General features: G+C 41.9%; 1 protein-coding gene and 1 pseudogene across 1 annotated transcript; both read right to left on the bottom strand.

Moving 5' to 3' along the window:
* LOC109680212 (leukocyte immunoglobulin-like receptor subfamily A member 6) overlaps window positions 1-14,283 on the bottom strand; it is a 55,291-nt pseudogene extending 41,008 nt beyond the window's left edge.
* On the bottom strand, window positions 13,337-17,625 carry LOC141410445 (uncharacterized). Its single transcript, XM_074057373.1, has 4 exons — window positions 17,265-17,625; window positions 16,749-16,878; window positions 16,314-16,603; window positions 13,337-14,580 (listed from the first exon to the last, which is right to left on the bottom strand). Exons 1-4 carry the CDS (start codon window positions 17,623-17,625, stop codon window positions 14,537-14,539), a joined length of 825 nt encoding a protein of 274 aa, XP_073913474.1. The 3' UTR covers window positions 13,337-14,536.
* Between the last annotated feature and the right edge of the window lie 283 nt (window positions 17,626-17,908).

Here is a 17,908-nt window from a genome sequence, read left to right as displayed (position 1 = left end):
ATCATGAGCTCTTTTGAGGAAAAAGATGCATCAACAATGAGTCATCACAGATTATCTGATAAGTCTGATTTTAGTTTTGAGGGAACCTCATGCTGCTTTCCCTTGTGGTTGCACTAATTTACAACCAGCAATAATTAGTAAATGTTTCTTTGTCCATCCCACCACCTCTGCCCAAGTCCTTGCCAGGATTTGTTATTGGGTATGTTACTGATGATCACCATTCTGACTGGAGTGAGGTGAGCTCTCAATGACATTTTGATGTATTTATTGTCCATCTGTACTTGCTCTTTTCAGAATTGTCTGTTAAGTTCATTTGCCAATTTCTTTATTGGGTCATTGATTCTTTGCAGGGTTAGTTTATTGATTTTCCCATATACTTTGGTTATTAATCCTTTGTCACTTGTGTAACTGGCAAAAATTTTCTGCCTTTCTGTGGACTGTCTATTCAGTCTAGTGACTATTTCCTTTGCTGTGAGAAGCTTTTTAGTTTCATACAATCCCATTTGTCAATCCTTTCTCTTTATTGCTGAGCTATAGGAGTTCTGTTCATAAAGTTGTTATCTATGCTTGTGTGGTCCAGTGTGTTTCCTAGTCTTTCCTGTAGTAGTTTCTCACTTTCAAATCTTACATTAATAGCTTTTATCCACTTTGAATTGATACTAAGACAAGTTGAGACACAGGTATCTAATTTCAATCTTTTGCAGTTGGAGATCCAGTTTTTCCAACACCATTTATTCAAGAAGCTATCCATTCTCCAACACATGTTTTCAGGTCTTTTGTCAAAACTCAAATGGCTGAAGCTACATGGGTTTGTGTCAGGGTCTTCTGTTCTGTTCCATTGGTTTCCATGTCTGTTTTTGTGCCAGCACCATGCTGTGTTTATGGCTTTCTGGTATTGTTTGAAATCAGGTATGGTGATACTTCTAGTGTTGCTATATTTTTTCCCACAAGATTGACTTAGCATTTCAAGGTCTTTTGCATTTCTATGTGAACTTTAGGATAGATTTTCCTATCTTTATGAAGAAAGTCATGGAAATTTGGATGGGGATTTCATTGACCATACCGATTGCTTCCAGTAGCATAGTCATTTTCACAATATTGATCCTGCCAACCCGTGAGCTTGGGATATTATTCATCTTCTAATGACTTCATTGATTCTTCAGTGATTTATGCTTTCTGTTGTACAGGTCTTTCCTTCTTTTATTACATTTTCCCTAGCATTTTTATGCTATTGTGTATGGTTTTACTTTCCTGATTTCTTTTAGACTGCTGATTGTGTATGGAAATGGTACTGATTTGTGTGTGTATTCATATTGTATCTTGCTTTTTTGCTGAATGTGTTTATAAGATGTTAAGGTCTTGGTGGAGTTTTTAGGGTCTTTCATCCATAACATCAAATCATCTGCAAATAGAGATAATTTCACTTCTTCCTTCCCTATTTGAATACCTTGTATTTCTTTCTCTGACTATTGCTCTGGTTAGGAATTCCAGTACTATGTTGAATATGGGTGGGGAGAGTGGACACTCATACCTCATTCTTGATTTTAGAGGAAATGGTTTCAATTTTTCCCCATTTAGTATGAGGTTAGCTATAGGTTTGTCATATATAGCATTTGTTAGATTCAGGAAAGTTCCTTCTATTCCTAATTTCTCAAGAGCTTTAATCATGAAAGGATGTTGAGTTTTGTTCAAGGCTTTTTCTGAATCATGGGTGTGATGATGTGGTTCTTGCTTTGATTCTGTTTATATGTTGTGTTGCATTTGTTGCTTTGTGTAGGTCGTACTTTCCTTGCATCCCTGGAATGAAACCTCCTTAATCACAGTGTATGATCTTTTTACTATGGGTTGGATTCTGCTAATGAGTATTTTTGAGGATTTATGCATATATGTTCATCAGAGGTACCTTTTTTGTTTTGATGCATCTTTACCTTGTTTTGTTATTAGGGTAATGCTGGCTTTGTACAATAACTTTGATAGTATTCCTTCCTTTTTGTTTTGTGGAATAGTTTGAACAGCATTGGTGTTAGTTCTTCTTTAACGATCTGGTAAACTCAGCAGCGAATGCATCCAGCCATGGGCTTTTGTTTGTTGGGAGGTTCTTCATAACTCTCTCAGTCTTGTAAGCCAGGATACAATAGAGCTATATGCACAGCCATGATTATTTCAGTACTCTTCATAAAAGCCAGGCTTGGGAAACAGCCCAGATGTCCTAAAACTAATGAATGGATTAAGAAAATATGGTATATATATACACAATGGAGTCTTACTCAGCCATAAAGAAGAATAAAATTATGTTGTTTGCAGGTAAATGCATGGAACTGGAGAACATCATTTTAAGTGAAGTAAGCCATACTCACATGGAAAAGATTGCAAGTTGCCTTCATATGTGGAAGCTAGGCATATAAGGTGAATGCATAAATAAATACAATTATGATCTTTATACACATACACACACATACACACATGAAGAGAAAACATGATTGAGACAGAACATGATTGTGTTAGTGGCTCAAGGGCCTATGGGCAGGTGAAAGAGGAAAAGAAAATGAGTTATGAACAATACTGATACATAATGCACTCTGTGGAGATGGTATAAAGTAATGCACTGTAAGCTGCTGAATAAAAGGGGACAGGGCAATGATGAGTAAGTAATAGAGGTTGTGGATCTGATTAAAGCACAATATATGTGTGTGTGAATTACTACAGTGAAACCACTTTGAACAATCAATATATGCTTAAGAAGTGAAGAACAGGAAATTAAGACAGCTCTTGTGGGAGGGAGGATATCAGTGGGAGAAGATAGGGTAGATGGAGAGGGTGAAGGAGGACAAATATGGTGGGTGTACTTTGTACATGTCTATGAAAATAGAACAATGAAGTCTGTTAGAATTGTTTAATGACAGGGGAGGAGGAGGGAAAACGACGGGTAGGGTGATCTAATTAAGTTATGTTGTAAACACATATGTAAGTATCACAAAGTCTACCCCTGTACAAGTATTATATGCTAATAAAATTTTAAAAATTACATTAAACAATAACGAATCATGGTTAGATTTGTGGTCTCATTCGTGAGGGCAATACACCTAAGTGACACTGTCTTCTGTTCCTCACTGTTGAGGTTTTGCTTTGACACCTTGACTGATTTGGCATCCACCACATTTCTCCAAGTTAAAGCTGTCTTTTGTCTTTCATAATTGGATATTGATTTGCAGTGAGATACTTTGAGACAGCGTAAACATCATGTTCTCCATTCAACTTTCACTTAAAGGACCACAGTAGCCAAAGCTTTCATGACTTCCAAATGTATCATTTATGCATAAACACATTGTAGCAATCCATTCCTTCAGCTGTGTGTGGAGAATAGTTGATGCTTCTCATGCTTCCCTCTGTCATCAGGCATGTGTCTCCAGGTTTCCTACTTCCTCCTGATTCTCTCATCAATGTCGACTTTTCCCCAGCATCATTTTTCTTGTCTTTTTATTTGTTCTTTTCACTTGGAAGCACACGAGGAAGCATCCTCCATACAAAGGAAATTTTTTTCTTTTCCTTCAATGAAGCATGTGACTCCATTTTGTGTAATAACCTGAGTTCATGCAGACTATCTACTTTGGGGTGTATTCCAGGTTTTTTCCCAGTAGTTCACAAGTACAAGCAATGCTTCCATTAACAGCCTTGGGATATAGATTTCCTTATTGTGGATGCATGACTTCAGAAAATTGCTTGAAGACATTTCCTGGGGCAAAAGCATGAATGCACACGCTGTTTGGTCAATATTGACAGTTTTCCCTCAATATGGGCTGTTCCCTTTTCATTCCTACTAACAGTGTAATGGCAGTCTGTTTATTCAAAGACTTCTGAAAAGCAGTAAGTTAGGAAGTTTCTGATTATATCCAAATAGGTAAAGTTGCATTCTGGTTTAGTCTAGCTTTGCATTTCTCTTTGGATTCAATTAAAGTTGAACAGTTTTTCATATATTCAATGGCCTTCATAATGTTTTTTTAGTAACTCTAATTTAGCAATTTTAGTAATTTTTACTCATGTCATATGCCATTTTCCCATCTTTTTCTTTAATAATTAAGATCCATGTGTGTGTGTATGTGGAAGGATGAAGTCTAACTTTATGTATGTAATGACAATTACTTTTTATAATTGTATAACGATGTAACATAAATTATGTAATGTGTAGTTCTTATGATACCATAATAATTTTTATATCATGTAATTTAATACATATTTATATTGATATATACAAATGTACATAATCTTTGTGATGTCTATAAATATTTACCTTAGTTTTCCACTTGTGTATTGATTTTCTTTTGTGTGTGTGTCCCATGCACCTATGCAGATATGTTTATTTATTTCTTTCTTTCATTGATACTCAAGTGAGTATCTTCTTCCTGGTCATTATTTGGTTTGCATGAACTAATTTTTGTCACAACCATTTTGCTGATTGCCTTATTGATGAGTGGCTGAACCCTTCACCTTCACTGCAGGGTCCATCATTTCTAACCCACATCCCATGTCTTCAGGATCTCCAAGAACCACCTTCTCAAATCTCCCAGTGTTTAATGTGCTCAAAGGGCTGGATGCTCCTGCCTTGGCAGGTCTATCTTTTGCTCATCTCCCTACAGAGTACCACACTATGATGCATGCACAGATAAAGTTGTACATTGCAAACAAATTTAGTGAGCACAAACATTTGTCTACAGTCAGTTACAAGTCCTATAATACTCCTTTTTTTTTCTTGGCAGCTGGCCTGACAGAAAAAATTCTGAAAATGTAAGAAATAGAAGTGAGGTGCCTAATTCGGGGAGCAAATAATAGGAAAGTATAAGAATCTTTATAATTTTTCATAAATATCTTTAATTTTTAATTGACAAATAATGGTTTTGGGGGCAAATGAGATATTGTCTTATATCTTTACATGGTGAAATTATTTCTTAAACTAATTAACAAAATAAGAATGTTAAATGACAATACAATGAGACAAGCAATAAAAACAAGCCCTTCCTTCCAGGCCAGAGTTTCTGGAGGGTTCTTTTAATGTTAGTAGAACCAAACAACAAGCTAGGGTATGAAGCCCTTGGCTATGATCCTTCTCTTCCCTTCATCTTCCAGAAAATCCTTACCCATTTCTTTCTGTAACAAATCCAGCTGCCTCCACTCTTGGCTGTTTATTTGTGTTCTCTCCCATCCCTGACCACACACCAGAGACTCCAGGCAGGAGACCAGTGCCTGCTTCCTTTTCTACCTCATTTATTCATCTACCTGTAGAAGTGAAACAAGACAAGGCCAGAAAAATACCACATGATCTCACTGTTGTGTGGAATTTTTAAAAATCAAAGTCTAAAAGCAGAGAGGACAATGTGAGTTACTAGGGGATGTGGGTTGGGTTGGATGGGAAAAAGGAAGATATTGGCTCAAGTCCACAAAGTGTCAATTAGACAGAAAGAAGGAGTTTTCAGATCTGTTTCTCATCTTTCTGGTTATAGTTAGTAACTGAATTGTATACTTGAAACATTTAAAATATATTTAAGTGTCCTCACTGTAAATAAGTGATAAGCCATTCTACCATGTATCCATATATCATAACATTACATTGGCCCCATAAATAAATATAATTATTTGTCTATTAGATGTAAAATGCAACAAAAATAAGTAAATATTTTAAGAAGAAAAAACTAACTCCAAGACAGAAAGAAACAAACACAGGGTCCAGTGTGGGTTCACTGGATAGTTGCTTGTCTAGCCTCCATGACTGCCCAGCCTCCATGAGCCCCAGTTCCATTGGCTGAGGCCTGGGGTGACCTGGACTGTCGTCTCTTCTAGGTGAAAGCTATTAATGTTTCAGATTCATTATCCTTAAATGGATCAGAGGAGCTTCTAAGTTCAGATTTGAAACTTAGTCTTGGAGGGGAAAGATGAGCAGGAATTGAAGTAAATGGAAAATAACTTTCATCTCTTTGTCCAGAAGGCAAAATAGCAGAGGTATGCACAGGAGGTAAACATCAAATCACCAGGCACTGCTTTCACACCGCTGAGCTTTGCATTTAAGCACATATGTTGCGTTCTACATTGTATGTCCCTTGGTGTCTCTGTTGACTTCATATTGGGTTTGGTCAATGATTCAGTATGTCTCAGAATCATGTAGACAGAATTCTTTCTATGAGATGCTCACATCTGTGTATAAGGAGCTTATAGAAGTGATTTCTGTCCCAAACAGTGAAGACTCTAACAAGTCTTGGTTGAAAGTCCAAGAAATGGGGAGTGGGAACTCATGAACATGTTCCCAGGCAGGTCCTCTCTGAAGAAGATTCTTGTGAGATTTTGTCACTTCTGGATATGCTGGTGTGGACATTCCCCATTCTTACTGCAGAGACCTCAGGAGTTCCCTTTCTGTTCTCTCTCTCCATCCCACTCCCCCATTCTCACTTCCTGACCTACCTCCCTCATTCTTGTATCTCAGATAAACCACCTCATGTACTCCCAGGCAAGTTCTCTCTGAAGAAGATTCACATAGAATTTTTTCACTTTTGGACATGCTTTTGTGGACTTTCCCATTCTGACTGCAGAGACCTGAAGTGCACCCTGACCTCAGGAGCTCCCTTTATGTTCTCTTTCCCTATCCCACTCCCCCATTCTCACTTACCAACCCACCTCCCTAATTCTTGCATCTCAGATAAACCACTTGTACTCACGTCTGTGACTGAGGCCTTGCCTTCTCAGTGATGCATGGTACGATGGATCCAGGCAGTGCCCTGTCTTTCTTCAGTGACTCCATCCCTTCTCTGACCACTTAGCTTCCCTCTCGTCACCCAGGCAGGACTTCTGCTTTGGCCTGGCTTACTGATTCTTCTATTCCCCATTCTGTAAATCTTATGCCCTTTAATTAATACTTTAGAAGTCAACCTAGGGCCATTCCAGAAGATGAACAGCTGATGTTGAACAAAGCACATGTGCTCTCTCCCCTGAGGAAGGTCTATTGTCAGAGGAAACAACTGAATGAGTAAAAATTACTGCACAAATAAATCTGAAATTACTGGGATTAATTTCATGATAGAAATGTTTGAAACAGGATGATAGGGCAAGATATATCACCTGTTTTGGGGATTTGGATTTGTAGGTGGTAAGGGAGCTGATGTGTAGATCTGATATCAATAGTGAATTTGATTTATCTAAATGAAGTAATCCTGTGAGGAAGAGGGAAGCATTGCAAACTGTCATGAAGAAAGTCCTCCCATGAGTGGACCTCAGCACATGAGATGAAATAAAATTATTTCAGGACTGATCACCTCTAATTGACCCCTTAGTGCATCTGATACAGAAATTGAGCCCGCATAGACATTCATTGTACATCTGATTGGAAAGAATGAAGAATTTCCATTTTAATTGAAGGCACGTGTATTTTTCAATTCATATAAATCCACAGACAATTTTGAGTTACATGTTATGTGACATTGAGGAAGATGACTCTCAGCTGTGATTCCAAGTTTCCTCCCAAGTGAGGTTCATGTTCTGACTGGATTTAGTAAAGGCTCATGGGTTGGGGACATTGCTCCTCCCCTGTTGTATTGGCAAAGTCAAAGGAGGAGGGGAAAAGTCCCAGAGGGAAATTGTTCTCCATGTGGATGTGACCTATCAGTGGCTTACATTCTTGACAACAGAAACTTTGCAGAGGTGACTAAGCTCAGGTTCTTGAGATGGAGAGAAATCATCTCGAACTATGCTGATGACACCTAATGTCATTACAAGAGGATTTTTTTTTCATTTATTCATAAGTGCATACAATATTTGGGTCATTTCTCCCCCCTTCCTCCCACTTCCTTCTTCCCCTCCTTCATTTCCAGGCAGAAACTCTTTTGCCTTTATCTCTAATTTTGTTGAAGAGAGAGTGTAAACAACAATAAGAAGGACAAAGGGTTTTGCTAGTTGAGATAAGGATAGCTATACAGAGATTCCTAGCATTGTTTTCATGTACATATGTGTTACATTCTAAGTTGATTCTTCTTAAACTGACATTTTCTCTAGTTCCTGGTCTCCTTCTCCTATTGGCCTCTGTCACATTAAAGTTTCTGCATTAGTTCCATTGCATTGAGGACATCAAATACTATCATGTTTTTTGGGTTCCTTACTTATCCTCATACCTCCCTTGTGTGCTCTCGCCTTATCATGTGACCAAAGTCCAATCCCCTTGTTGTGTTTGCCTTTGATCTAAAGTCCACATATGAGGGAAAACATTCAATTATTGGTCTTCTGAGCCTGGATAATTTCACTCAGGATGATGTTCTCCACTTCCATCCATTTACTTGTGAATGATAAGATTTCATTCTTCTTCATTGTTGAGTAGAATTTCATTGTGTATAAATACCACAATTTCTTAATCCATTTGTCAGTAGTGGGGCATCTTGGCTGTTTCTATAACTTGGCTATTGTGAATAGTGCTGCAATAAACGTGGGTGTGCACGTAACAAGAGGCTTTAAGGGTAAAAGCTTCTGAAACACAGAAGGTCAGGGTCAGAGAAAGACTTATTTGGTGATGAAAGTAAGATGAGAGCCATGGGCCATGGAACCCAGCAGTCTCATGAAGCTGAAAAGACCAGGACACAGATCCACCCAGAGCCTCCAGGAAGGAGTGTGTTCCTGACTGCACCTCACCTTCAGCCTTTAGGTGGGTGGGTCAGGCTACTACTATTAAGAAATGTGTTATAGAGAAAAAAAATGGTGGCTAAGGTATGGAATCAGATCTTCTAAGGTCCGTGATTTCAGAAACCTCCTTGAGAAGCTAGAGACACACATGGGGAATTCTGATTGCTCCTAGCCAAAATAATAACCATTGTCACATTAGTTGTAGATAAAATTGAAAGAAGACCCTTAAATCAGACTTGAATTGCAGCTAACAGCCATGAACATCCTGCCTGGCACAGTCAGCAAGGTGTGTCCAGCTCTGGCCCTGGGAAAAAAGCCTTTGACCACCTTTCCTACTTTCCTTTCCTTTCCTTCCCTTCCCTTCCCTTCCCTTCCCTTTCCTTTCATTTCATTTTCAATCTTCTCCCAAGAAACAGAAGACAGACCATAAATAAGAATCAAACCCTAGATACTCTATCATTCTATTCACCTAACCAATGATGTGAAAGACCTCCACAGTGAAGACTGTGCAGCAGTGGAGAAAGAAATGGAAGACACTAGAAGAGAGAAAGACTCCTGCATGCTCATGGGTTGGAAGAAATTACATTGTGAAAATAGCCATATTATTGTCAATGCAATCCCAAACAAAATTCCAATGTCATTTTTCATAGTAATAGAGAAAAAAATCCATAAAATCATTACTTAAACATAAGAGACCTGAATAGCCAAATCAATCCTGAGCCAAAGGAGCAATGCAGGAGGAATCACAATACCAGACTTCAAATTAGACTACAGAGTTATAGTAACAAGAGCAGCATGGTACTGGCACAAAACCAAACACATGTGGAAGAGAATAGAAAATCCAGAAATAAACCCACACATCCAGAGCCATGGAAACCCATTCTCATGTACAATAAATATATGCCAATAAAAATTTTTAAATATTAGAACTGGTAAATGAACCCAGTGAAGTTGCAGGACACAAAATCAATACAAAAGTCAGTTTCTTTTCACACATCCACAGCAAAATCTCCAAATGAAATAAAACTAATAATTTTATTTACAATTGCAAAAGAAAACATTATACTTAGGAGCAATTCATACAAGGAGTGACAGATGTGTACACTGAAAACCACGAAATAAACGAAGATGACAGACATGAATGGAGAGAAATTGACAAGAGAAATTGATACTGTGATTATTTATTTATTTTGGTGGAACTGAAGTTAGAACTTAGGGCTTCTCACTTGAAAGGCAGATGCTCTCCAGCTTCAGCCACACCTCAAGCTTTTTTTTTTACTCAGGTTGTTTTAGAGATAGAATCTCCAGCCTGGACAATGGTACTCTAATTTTACCCTTCCCACATTTGCTGAGATGACAGGCATGTACCACCAAGCCTAGCTTTTTTCCATTTATTTAGATGAAGTCTCACAAACTTTTTTCCCAATCTGTACTGGCATAGTGATCTTCCTTATCTCAGCTTTCTGTGCTTCTGGGATATCAGGCCTACACCACTAAGCCCAGCTGTTGGTTGAGTTTAGGTCTTACTATTTGCCCAGGCTGGCATGAACTGTGACCCTTCTAATCTCAGCCTCCCAAGTAGCTAGTATTACAGGCATGAGCCACTAGGACCTAGCTATTGTCTTTTTCAAACAATTTTTTTTGCAATACTGGGGTTTGAGTTCAGGGCTACAAAATTACTAGACAGGCATGCTAACCCCTTGATCCATGCCATCAGTCTGATATTGTTAAGATGTCCATAGTATGAAAGCTACCTACAAAGTCAATATGATACCCATGAAAATTCCAGTGACTTTTTTTTCCACAAGAACAGAAAAAAACAATCCAATATTTGCAAAGATTCACAAAATGTTTCCCAAAAGTCAAACAATCCTGAGAAAACACACAAAGCTGGGGTTGTCCCACTATTTACTTCAAAATCCATTACAAGGTTACTGTGTGGAACTGGCATAAAATCACACTTACAGTCACTGGAGCAGAATAGAGAGCCCAGGCTAAGTCCATGCGCTTATGGTCAACTGGTTTTATGTGAAATTGCCAAGGTCATACAGTGGGGGTACACAGTCCTTTAATCAATGGTGCTGGGAAAACTGGTTCCTCACATGCAGAAGAATGAATGTGGAAACTGTAGGAACAACACACGTCAACACAAGACAGATTCAATAGTTAAATGTAGGATGTGAAACAGCAAAGCTATTGGGAAAATCACAGGGACCCCTGCATGTCATTGGTCTGGGGGCCTCAAAGCACAGGCAGCAGAAGCAAAATAGACAAAGGGGATTAAGTCACACTAACAAAGTGTGCAGAGTAAGGGAAGCAGTCAAGAGTGAAGAGACACTCATATAGTGTGAGAGGAAGTATTTGTAAACCTACATTTGCAAAAGTATGAATCTTCAAAGTTCATAAAGAACTCAGACATCTCAAACAAGTAAAACTAGGAAAAGAACCTGAACAGACATTTCTCAACAGGAGACAACTGGCCAGTCCTCCATGACTCTCGTCTAATCCTAGCTACTTAGAAGGCTGAGATTGGGAGGATCATGATTCGCGCCCAGTCAGGGTAAAAATTCACAAGTCACTATTTCAACAGGAACAAAACAAAACAAGAAAATGGCTGGGAAAGCTGTTGCACCAGTCATCCTAACTACCTGGGGAAGCTTAAAATAGAATTGCTATAGGTTGGCCTAGGCAAAATTGAGAACCTATCTCCAAAATAACCAGAGCAGAATGTGCTGGAGGCATGGCTCAAGGGTAGAGTGCCTGCCTCACAAACATGAGGCAATGAGTTCAAACTCCAGAACTGCAAAATAAATAATAAATAAATACATAAATGAAATAAAAGCAGAAGACATGCAAATGAGAACATGGGAAAAGCAGACAAAAGATTCATTTGCATTGGTTGAGATGGAAAGTTTTAAATTATTCTGTGAGTGGTTGAAATACATTCGTTGAGTTTGAATAATAAATGAATCTTCCATGCACAAGAAAAATTCCAGTGTGGTCCTGATGTACTGTCTTTTTAATACATTAATGAACCTTATTGGTGATATTTGTTTAGGGCTTGATTTCTCAGTTCATGTAAGGCATCTTCCTACAACTTTCCAAGTTTTTAAAGCCTTTGCCAAGGTTATTATCAACTTTTTCATTGCCTGATGAAATGCATTTCAATATATTTCCTCTTTTCCTACTTTCAGGTGAAATTTAGGTTTGGGGTGTGTATCCACATACATGTGTATTTGATTTTGTGTTTCATAAGTGAAAAACATTTGGAAGAAATCCCTAATGAAGCTCCCTAGACTGGAGTTAAAGTGAGAAAGGTTCTGATTAGGAAGTCAATGTACAGCATGTGCCACAGAACCAATTTGAGCTGTGTATAAAATGGTGGTCCTGTAAGATTGCAATAGAGCTGAAAAGTTTTAACCTCTGCCATATTTACTTTACCTTTACTGAGTTTAGATACTTTTAGATACATGAATTCTTATCACTGTTGCCTGCAGTGTTTAAGACAGTGACACCTGCAAGGGTTTTCAGCTCAGGAGCTGTAGGCTAAGCCACGTGGCCTGGGTGGACAGTGAGCTGTGCTGGCTGGGTTTGTGTAACTAATTCCATGACTTTCACACATGAAGAAATAGACTAAAGTCACAGGCATTTAAGGCATAGAAAACACAATTCAAATATTGTGCTTATGCTTGTGTCCATTTTGTAAGCTACATACTGAAAATTTTGTCCCTTTTTAATCTGTGCTCATAAAATGTTCATATGCTCTGTTCTTCAAATGACTATGTCCTCAGCCTCTGCTGTGTGGTTCTCTGAGGAAATGTCATCTTCTCTCTGTCTTTCTGGGTCACTGTGAGTGAAACTTACAAATGTCATTAGTGTCTTAAGATGAACTTTTTGGGTGTTATTTATATTTATTTATTTTTGTGTTTGACCTCACTAGTAACTATGCTTGTCACATTACTTCTTCACTGTGCCTTCATTTGCAACAGGTTTTTATTCTGTATTTTCTCAATATGATAGATAAGAATACTGACTTAGAAATCTTTTTCTTTACTTATTTATTTATTAACAGCTGTGATTTTCCATTTCCATAGTTATCATGTCATGGTTACATGATCACCCAATTCAAACCTCCTCTCACTACAGTTCTGTTTTCTCACATCACACATTCTTTATCAAAAGGGTTCTTCCTTTATTTCCAAAATGTGGGGATATCAGTTATCTCTGACTATAGAATCAGAATCAGGTGAGTCCCACAAGTTCCCAGAGGCTCCTTGTGGTACATGAGTGCCCATGGTGGCTGGCTCATTAGTCAGTGTCTACCAAGGCAGATCCGATGTCCCCTGAGGGCCCTGCATGGAGGAAGGGGTCAGGGTCTCCCTGGGTTTGTGGACGCCAGAACAGTGAGCTCGCTGCTCTCAACTGGGCTCCTCTGACAAGGAGGAAAGAGGTGCAGTTGTCCCCTGTCTGAGTGCCAGGCTGCATAGTTGGGCATAAATCACACTTGGGGACCCTGAGATGCAGTAGCTAGAGAGGAGAGAGTGAGAAGGGAAGGCGAGTGGTTGGCATTGAGGAACCATGGGACCTGGGGAGGACAGGATTCACCTGACTGTCCACATCTCTGTCCCCTCCTGCCTGTATGTTCTTCCTGCCCAAGAATTCCCTGGACAGTGTCAAAGAAGGTGCCGCCCCTCCGTCCTAAGTCTGGAGTGGTTCACCTGGGGATAGGTCACTCTCTGGGGGTCTTTATCAGGTGATTCCTGCAGCAGAGAGGCAGTGAATGAGACAGAACCTCCTGGTTCCACCTGGATCTCCTCAGCCAGTTTTCTTCATTGTGGCTCAAGCGATCCTTTCAAAACTTGAAGATTATGTCATTCCTGATGGGGTCTTCAGGGGCTTTCTAAGACCTCTTGAGTATCTTCAGTGTCTTCCTTCAGTTCTGAGCACTCATCCTAACACTCTGACCGTTGCTCATTTGATCCCAGCCACATGATTCATCTTGAAAGAGTATTTTCCTGCCTCAGGACCTTCGCTCTTGCTGGGCCACCTGCCTGCAGAAGCTGGTCCACTAGATGTGTGTGTGGCCTCTCTGGGCTGCTTCTCAGAAGACACCTTGTCAGAGTTTGTCCTGTAATTCACACTAGACCTCTCTGGCCACTGCTCTCTTTTCTTTGTTTGATTTCCCTGACAGAACTTGCACTCCTGGCACAACATTTACTTGCACCTCCTCTCCTGAATCTGAGGGAAGCTTAGGGCAGGTGGGCAGCTGTAATTGGTCCTGTATCTGCACTGCTTACAGGAAGCTTGGTTAAGATGGGGCCCCTCTGGTTCACTGGGTAAAGGAGTGGATACTTATTCATATCCTACCGAGATCCGGGAGCTTGGGACAGAGGCTCAGCAACTGGAGAGAGGACAGAAGGGAGAGGATCACATGGTCACAGAAAATCAGGAAACAGGTAGGATACAGCAGGGATACACAGGAGGTTCCAGAAGGGAGGTGTCAGCTGTGGATGTGGCTGATTACTGAGGGGAGGTCAGAGAGGCTCCCATGAATGAGGGACAAGAGAAGACCTTGGTTCCCTAGAGGGTGGGGGGGTGCCCTAGAGGGACATTCATTCTCACCTGAACGTCCATCTCTACCCCATCATCAGGCTGTGTGTCCTTCACAGAGGCATCTGTGGGAAAAGAACATGTGGGTCACCTCCTGACAGAGTCCTGGTGTTTCCAGTCCCACAGACCCGTTGTTGTCCTTGATGGGAGATAAAGCCAGGGAACATTCTAGATCCACAGTGTAGGGTTCATTCTGGCTCAGCCAAAGACCAGCCCCTCCTTTCTTCTCTCTATGGTGTTGAGCCTTTGGGCATCTCCCTCTGAAGGTACCTCTTCTTCACACAGAGGTTGTCTTTCTGGACAGCAGCAGCTGGGCTGAAGCTGGGGAGACAGGGAGAGGTCAGATGTCAGTGAGGGATGGCAGGTGGGTGAATGACTGGGTCCTTGGGCAAGAGTTACCTCTTTTGTGGGCCTCTGTTCCTGGTCAGTGACTCCATGGCCCCTGAAGGACAGTGGAAGTCTGACTGTATGTGGGCTGTGTGTGAGGGCAGAGTCTCTGGGCAGGAGGGCAGAGCCCCACCCCACAGGACCCCTGAGGGGAAGACAAGAATTTTAAAAACATTGGACAGTTGTCCACATGTTTTTGATATGGAAAAGCTCAGGGAATTCCCAAAAGGTACCAGGATCCAGTATTATTTCTTGTTCTAGGTTTTCTGATCTGAGATTCTGCAGAAGGGTTTCTTAGCTGTCTTGTTCAAACCTGGATGGTTTCCCTGGGTCTCTTGCCCAGAGTTCACCCTTGACTGGCCTTCGAGAGATTCCACCCACAATTGAGGCCCAGGTCACCCACTCCATACTCACCTGACCTCCTGCCTTTGCCCTGACGCTGGTGTTCGAGGATAGAGAGGAGGAGGAAGAGAAGGAGGAAGAGGAGGAAGAGCATCAGAAGAAGGCCACTGAGACCCCAATGAGAACTTTTTGGTATCCCTCCTGTCCTTGGGGACAAGTGACATCATGTAGAAGGAACAATGTTGCTTAACTGAGCACCTACTATGTACCAGGCACATGCTGAGTATTTGTAAACTTCACCTCTGACCATCACACTCCTACAACATGGCATTGCCACTCCCACCCAACCAGTTTGCAGAAGTGGAAACTGAGGCTAAGGGAGGTGAATCATCATCCCCTGATCACCAGCAGGAAGTAGCAGAACTGGGGTTGGACCTGGGGTATCTGACTTCCAGCTTTGTTTTCTCTGCCAGAGCTGAACCCCTGAGCTGGAGGAAAAAAGACTGAACATCACTAACACAGCCCTGTGCCCCTCCCTGCACAAAGTCACTGTCACTGTACCACACAGTCACTATCACTGTGGCAGAGCTGACAGGCTTATGAGGTCTCCTCTACCATGATTGCTACAATGTTAAGCACTTCAAGGACCTTCAAGTTCTGGACAAGTCTCTCCTTTATACTTGGAGAAACTGAGGCCCACATTGGAGAAAAGCTTGTCCAAGTCAATGTCTCCAGGGGAGGCTGCATTTACCCCACAGCTCAGCCTCTTCCTTCTATAGCATCTCCCAATTGATCCCCTCATTTATGGTTCTGGTGTCTTCACTCTGAGAATGAGGGGCTGATGCTCAGGGCCTGTGGGATTGGATGGGAGGTTAGGGCTCCCTGAGCTGCAACTCAGCCTGGCTGCTTTCCACTCAGCCTGTTCCTCAACATCTCTCTCTGATTGACCCTACCCTCATGCAGTCTAGCCTCTGAGTCATTGGGGTTCAGGGATATTTGCCCACATTTTTCCCCAATATTCAAATGTCTGGATACAGGTAGAGCTGAGACAGAAACTAGTATTTAGATGGGCTGAGATGTCTTCAGGCAGCCTGGGGACCCAGGACATTCCTTGTTCAGAGGCCCCTGAGACTCACTAGCTGGACCCTCTATTTCCCACTTCCACTGTCCCCTGAGTTTCTATATCACTGGTCCCCTATCTCCCAGACTCTGTCAATGGGTTCAGGACCCTGGCTCTCCCCCCAGGTTACCACACAGCAAGTGGCCTCTCTTGGGATCTGTGTCAAGTCCAAGGTCATTCAAGGGAAAGGCTGGGGCTTCCTCACCTGAGACCTGGAGCTCCAGGAGGTCACTGGGATTTGAGCACAAATGGGGGTTGTTTCTGTGAAAGCCATAATATCTCAATGTCCACCTCTGGTTTGGATTCACTGGGCCCACAAGGAACAGGGCCTGGGACTTCCCATTGGGAAGATTCTGTGAGTTCTGAGTCCAGGAGAGCTGGTGCTCTCCTTCCAGAGTCAAAATGAACCTGACAAATTCCTGCATGAGACACACTGGTGAATCACAGTCCTTCCTGAGGTCACCAGGGCTGAGAGTCTGGGTTTTCTGTAGGCTCCTAGGAGAGAAAGAGGCAGTGTGTCAAATGGTCTTACACCTCCCACATTATCCCCTGGGCTGAGCTGTGAGAGGGGGACACCTCAAGAAGCTGACCCCTTTCCTGAAGGCAGGATCTGGATTGGGACACATGTTTGTCTTCTCACCTGGGGTCTCCTGATGAACCCAGGGGTGGCAATGTTTTGGTGTTCCTCCCAGACCTTCTCCCTTCTTTCTCACAGAGGCAGAACAAGGCTGTGATGGTCAGGTTCATACTATCCTCATCCATTGCTGCAGCTGTACAGAACAGACAGAAAAAAAGGATATATTTTTGAGTCTGGGTTTTGCCTGTCACGGGGTTGTCAAGTCAGCAGCCCCACAGGAAGAGAAACTGCCCTCCCCAGAAGCCTGTCTCTTGGGCCCTATGGTTGGCACCAGGCTTACAATAAGCTCTTTTAAGACACGCCCAACATAAGTGGGCACTCCCAGACCCCCATCCATGTCCACCTGATCTGTCCCCATCTCACTGAGGGCCAGGTTGTAGCAGCAAATATCTGGTTCTTTCAGAGCTGGCCTCTACCAGTTAAGAGTAACTGAGGTCTGGTCTTTCCCTCTCAAGCCCTCTATGGAGTCATCATCACTCCTTCATCCCACCCACCTGTACTGCATTGTGGGGTCCCTACTATAGCCAGTCACCTCCACAGCTCTGCACGTGTTGCTGGGAAGTTGCATGTCCCTGCAGCAGGGCAGACGCAGAGCAGAAGAGACACAGAGAACACCTGACTTCAGCTCATGTGGAGCTTCATAATGGGGATTAGCACAGAGGAGAGGCAGAGACATGCGGAAGGAAACATGGCTCTTCTCTGGGCTCTGGTTGTGGGCTTCCTCTGCTAAACTGTCCTCTCCATGGATTTGCCTTTTCTTAGCAACAGAATCCCCACAGCAGTTCCCCAGAACAGACTCAGAGCTGTTTTCTCCTCCTCGGTGCCCCTGTTTCCCAGGGCAGAATTCTCCTTGTTGGATTGGGGCTGATTTGTACTTCATGACTTCTCAACACCACACTGCTTGGGCAATCTTAAGGATGGACTCCCCCATCTCTGACCCTTGGCTTCTTCCTTTGCAGCCTGCACTTCACTCCTCAGAGTGGCCATGGGGTCAGTGCTGTCAGGGACATGGAGGGACTCAGTCATCATTAATTTCCAGTTCAGGGTGGAACATGGGTTTGGAACATAAGACGCTCATGGTGGTGTACAATGAGCCCACCAACACATCTTTTTGTGATCTAAGCACTTGAAATGGTGCATTTAATACATCTGAAATCTGCATA

Source organism: Castor canadensis, chromosome 16 (genome assembly GCF_047511655.1).
Source record: "Castor canadensis chromosome 16, mCasCan1.hap1v2, whole genome shotgun sequence".
NCBI classification, from domain to species: domain Eukaryota; kingdom Metazoa; phylum Chordata; class Mammalia; order Rodentia; family Castoridae; genus Castor; species Castor canadensis.
This window is presented reverse-complemented; position numbering and strand designations above follow the sequence as displayed.

What these genes read in the sequence shown, in the direction of transcription:
- LOC141410445 (XM_074057373.1), bottom strand. Translation starts at nt 17,625, where the DNA reads ATGAAGTACAAATCAGCCCCAATCCAACAAGGAGAATTCTGCCCTGGG. An exon ending in GGTTCATCAGGAGACCCCAG is followed by an intron (nt 16,604 to 16,748) that starts GTGAGAAGACAA and finishes TTTCTCTCCTAG; the next exon opens with GAGCCTACAGAAAACCCAGA. An exon ending in CCTGGAGCTCCAGGTCTCAG is followed by an intron (nt 14,581 to 16,313) that starts GTGAGGAAGCCC and finishes CTGTCTCCCCAG; the next exon opens with CTTCAGCCCAGCTGCTGCTG.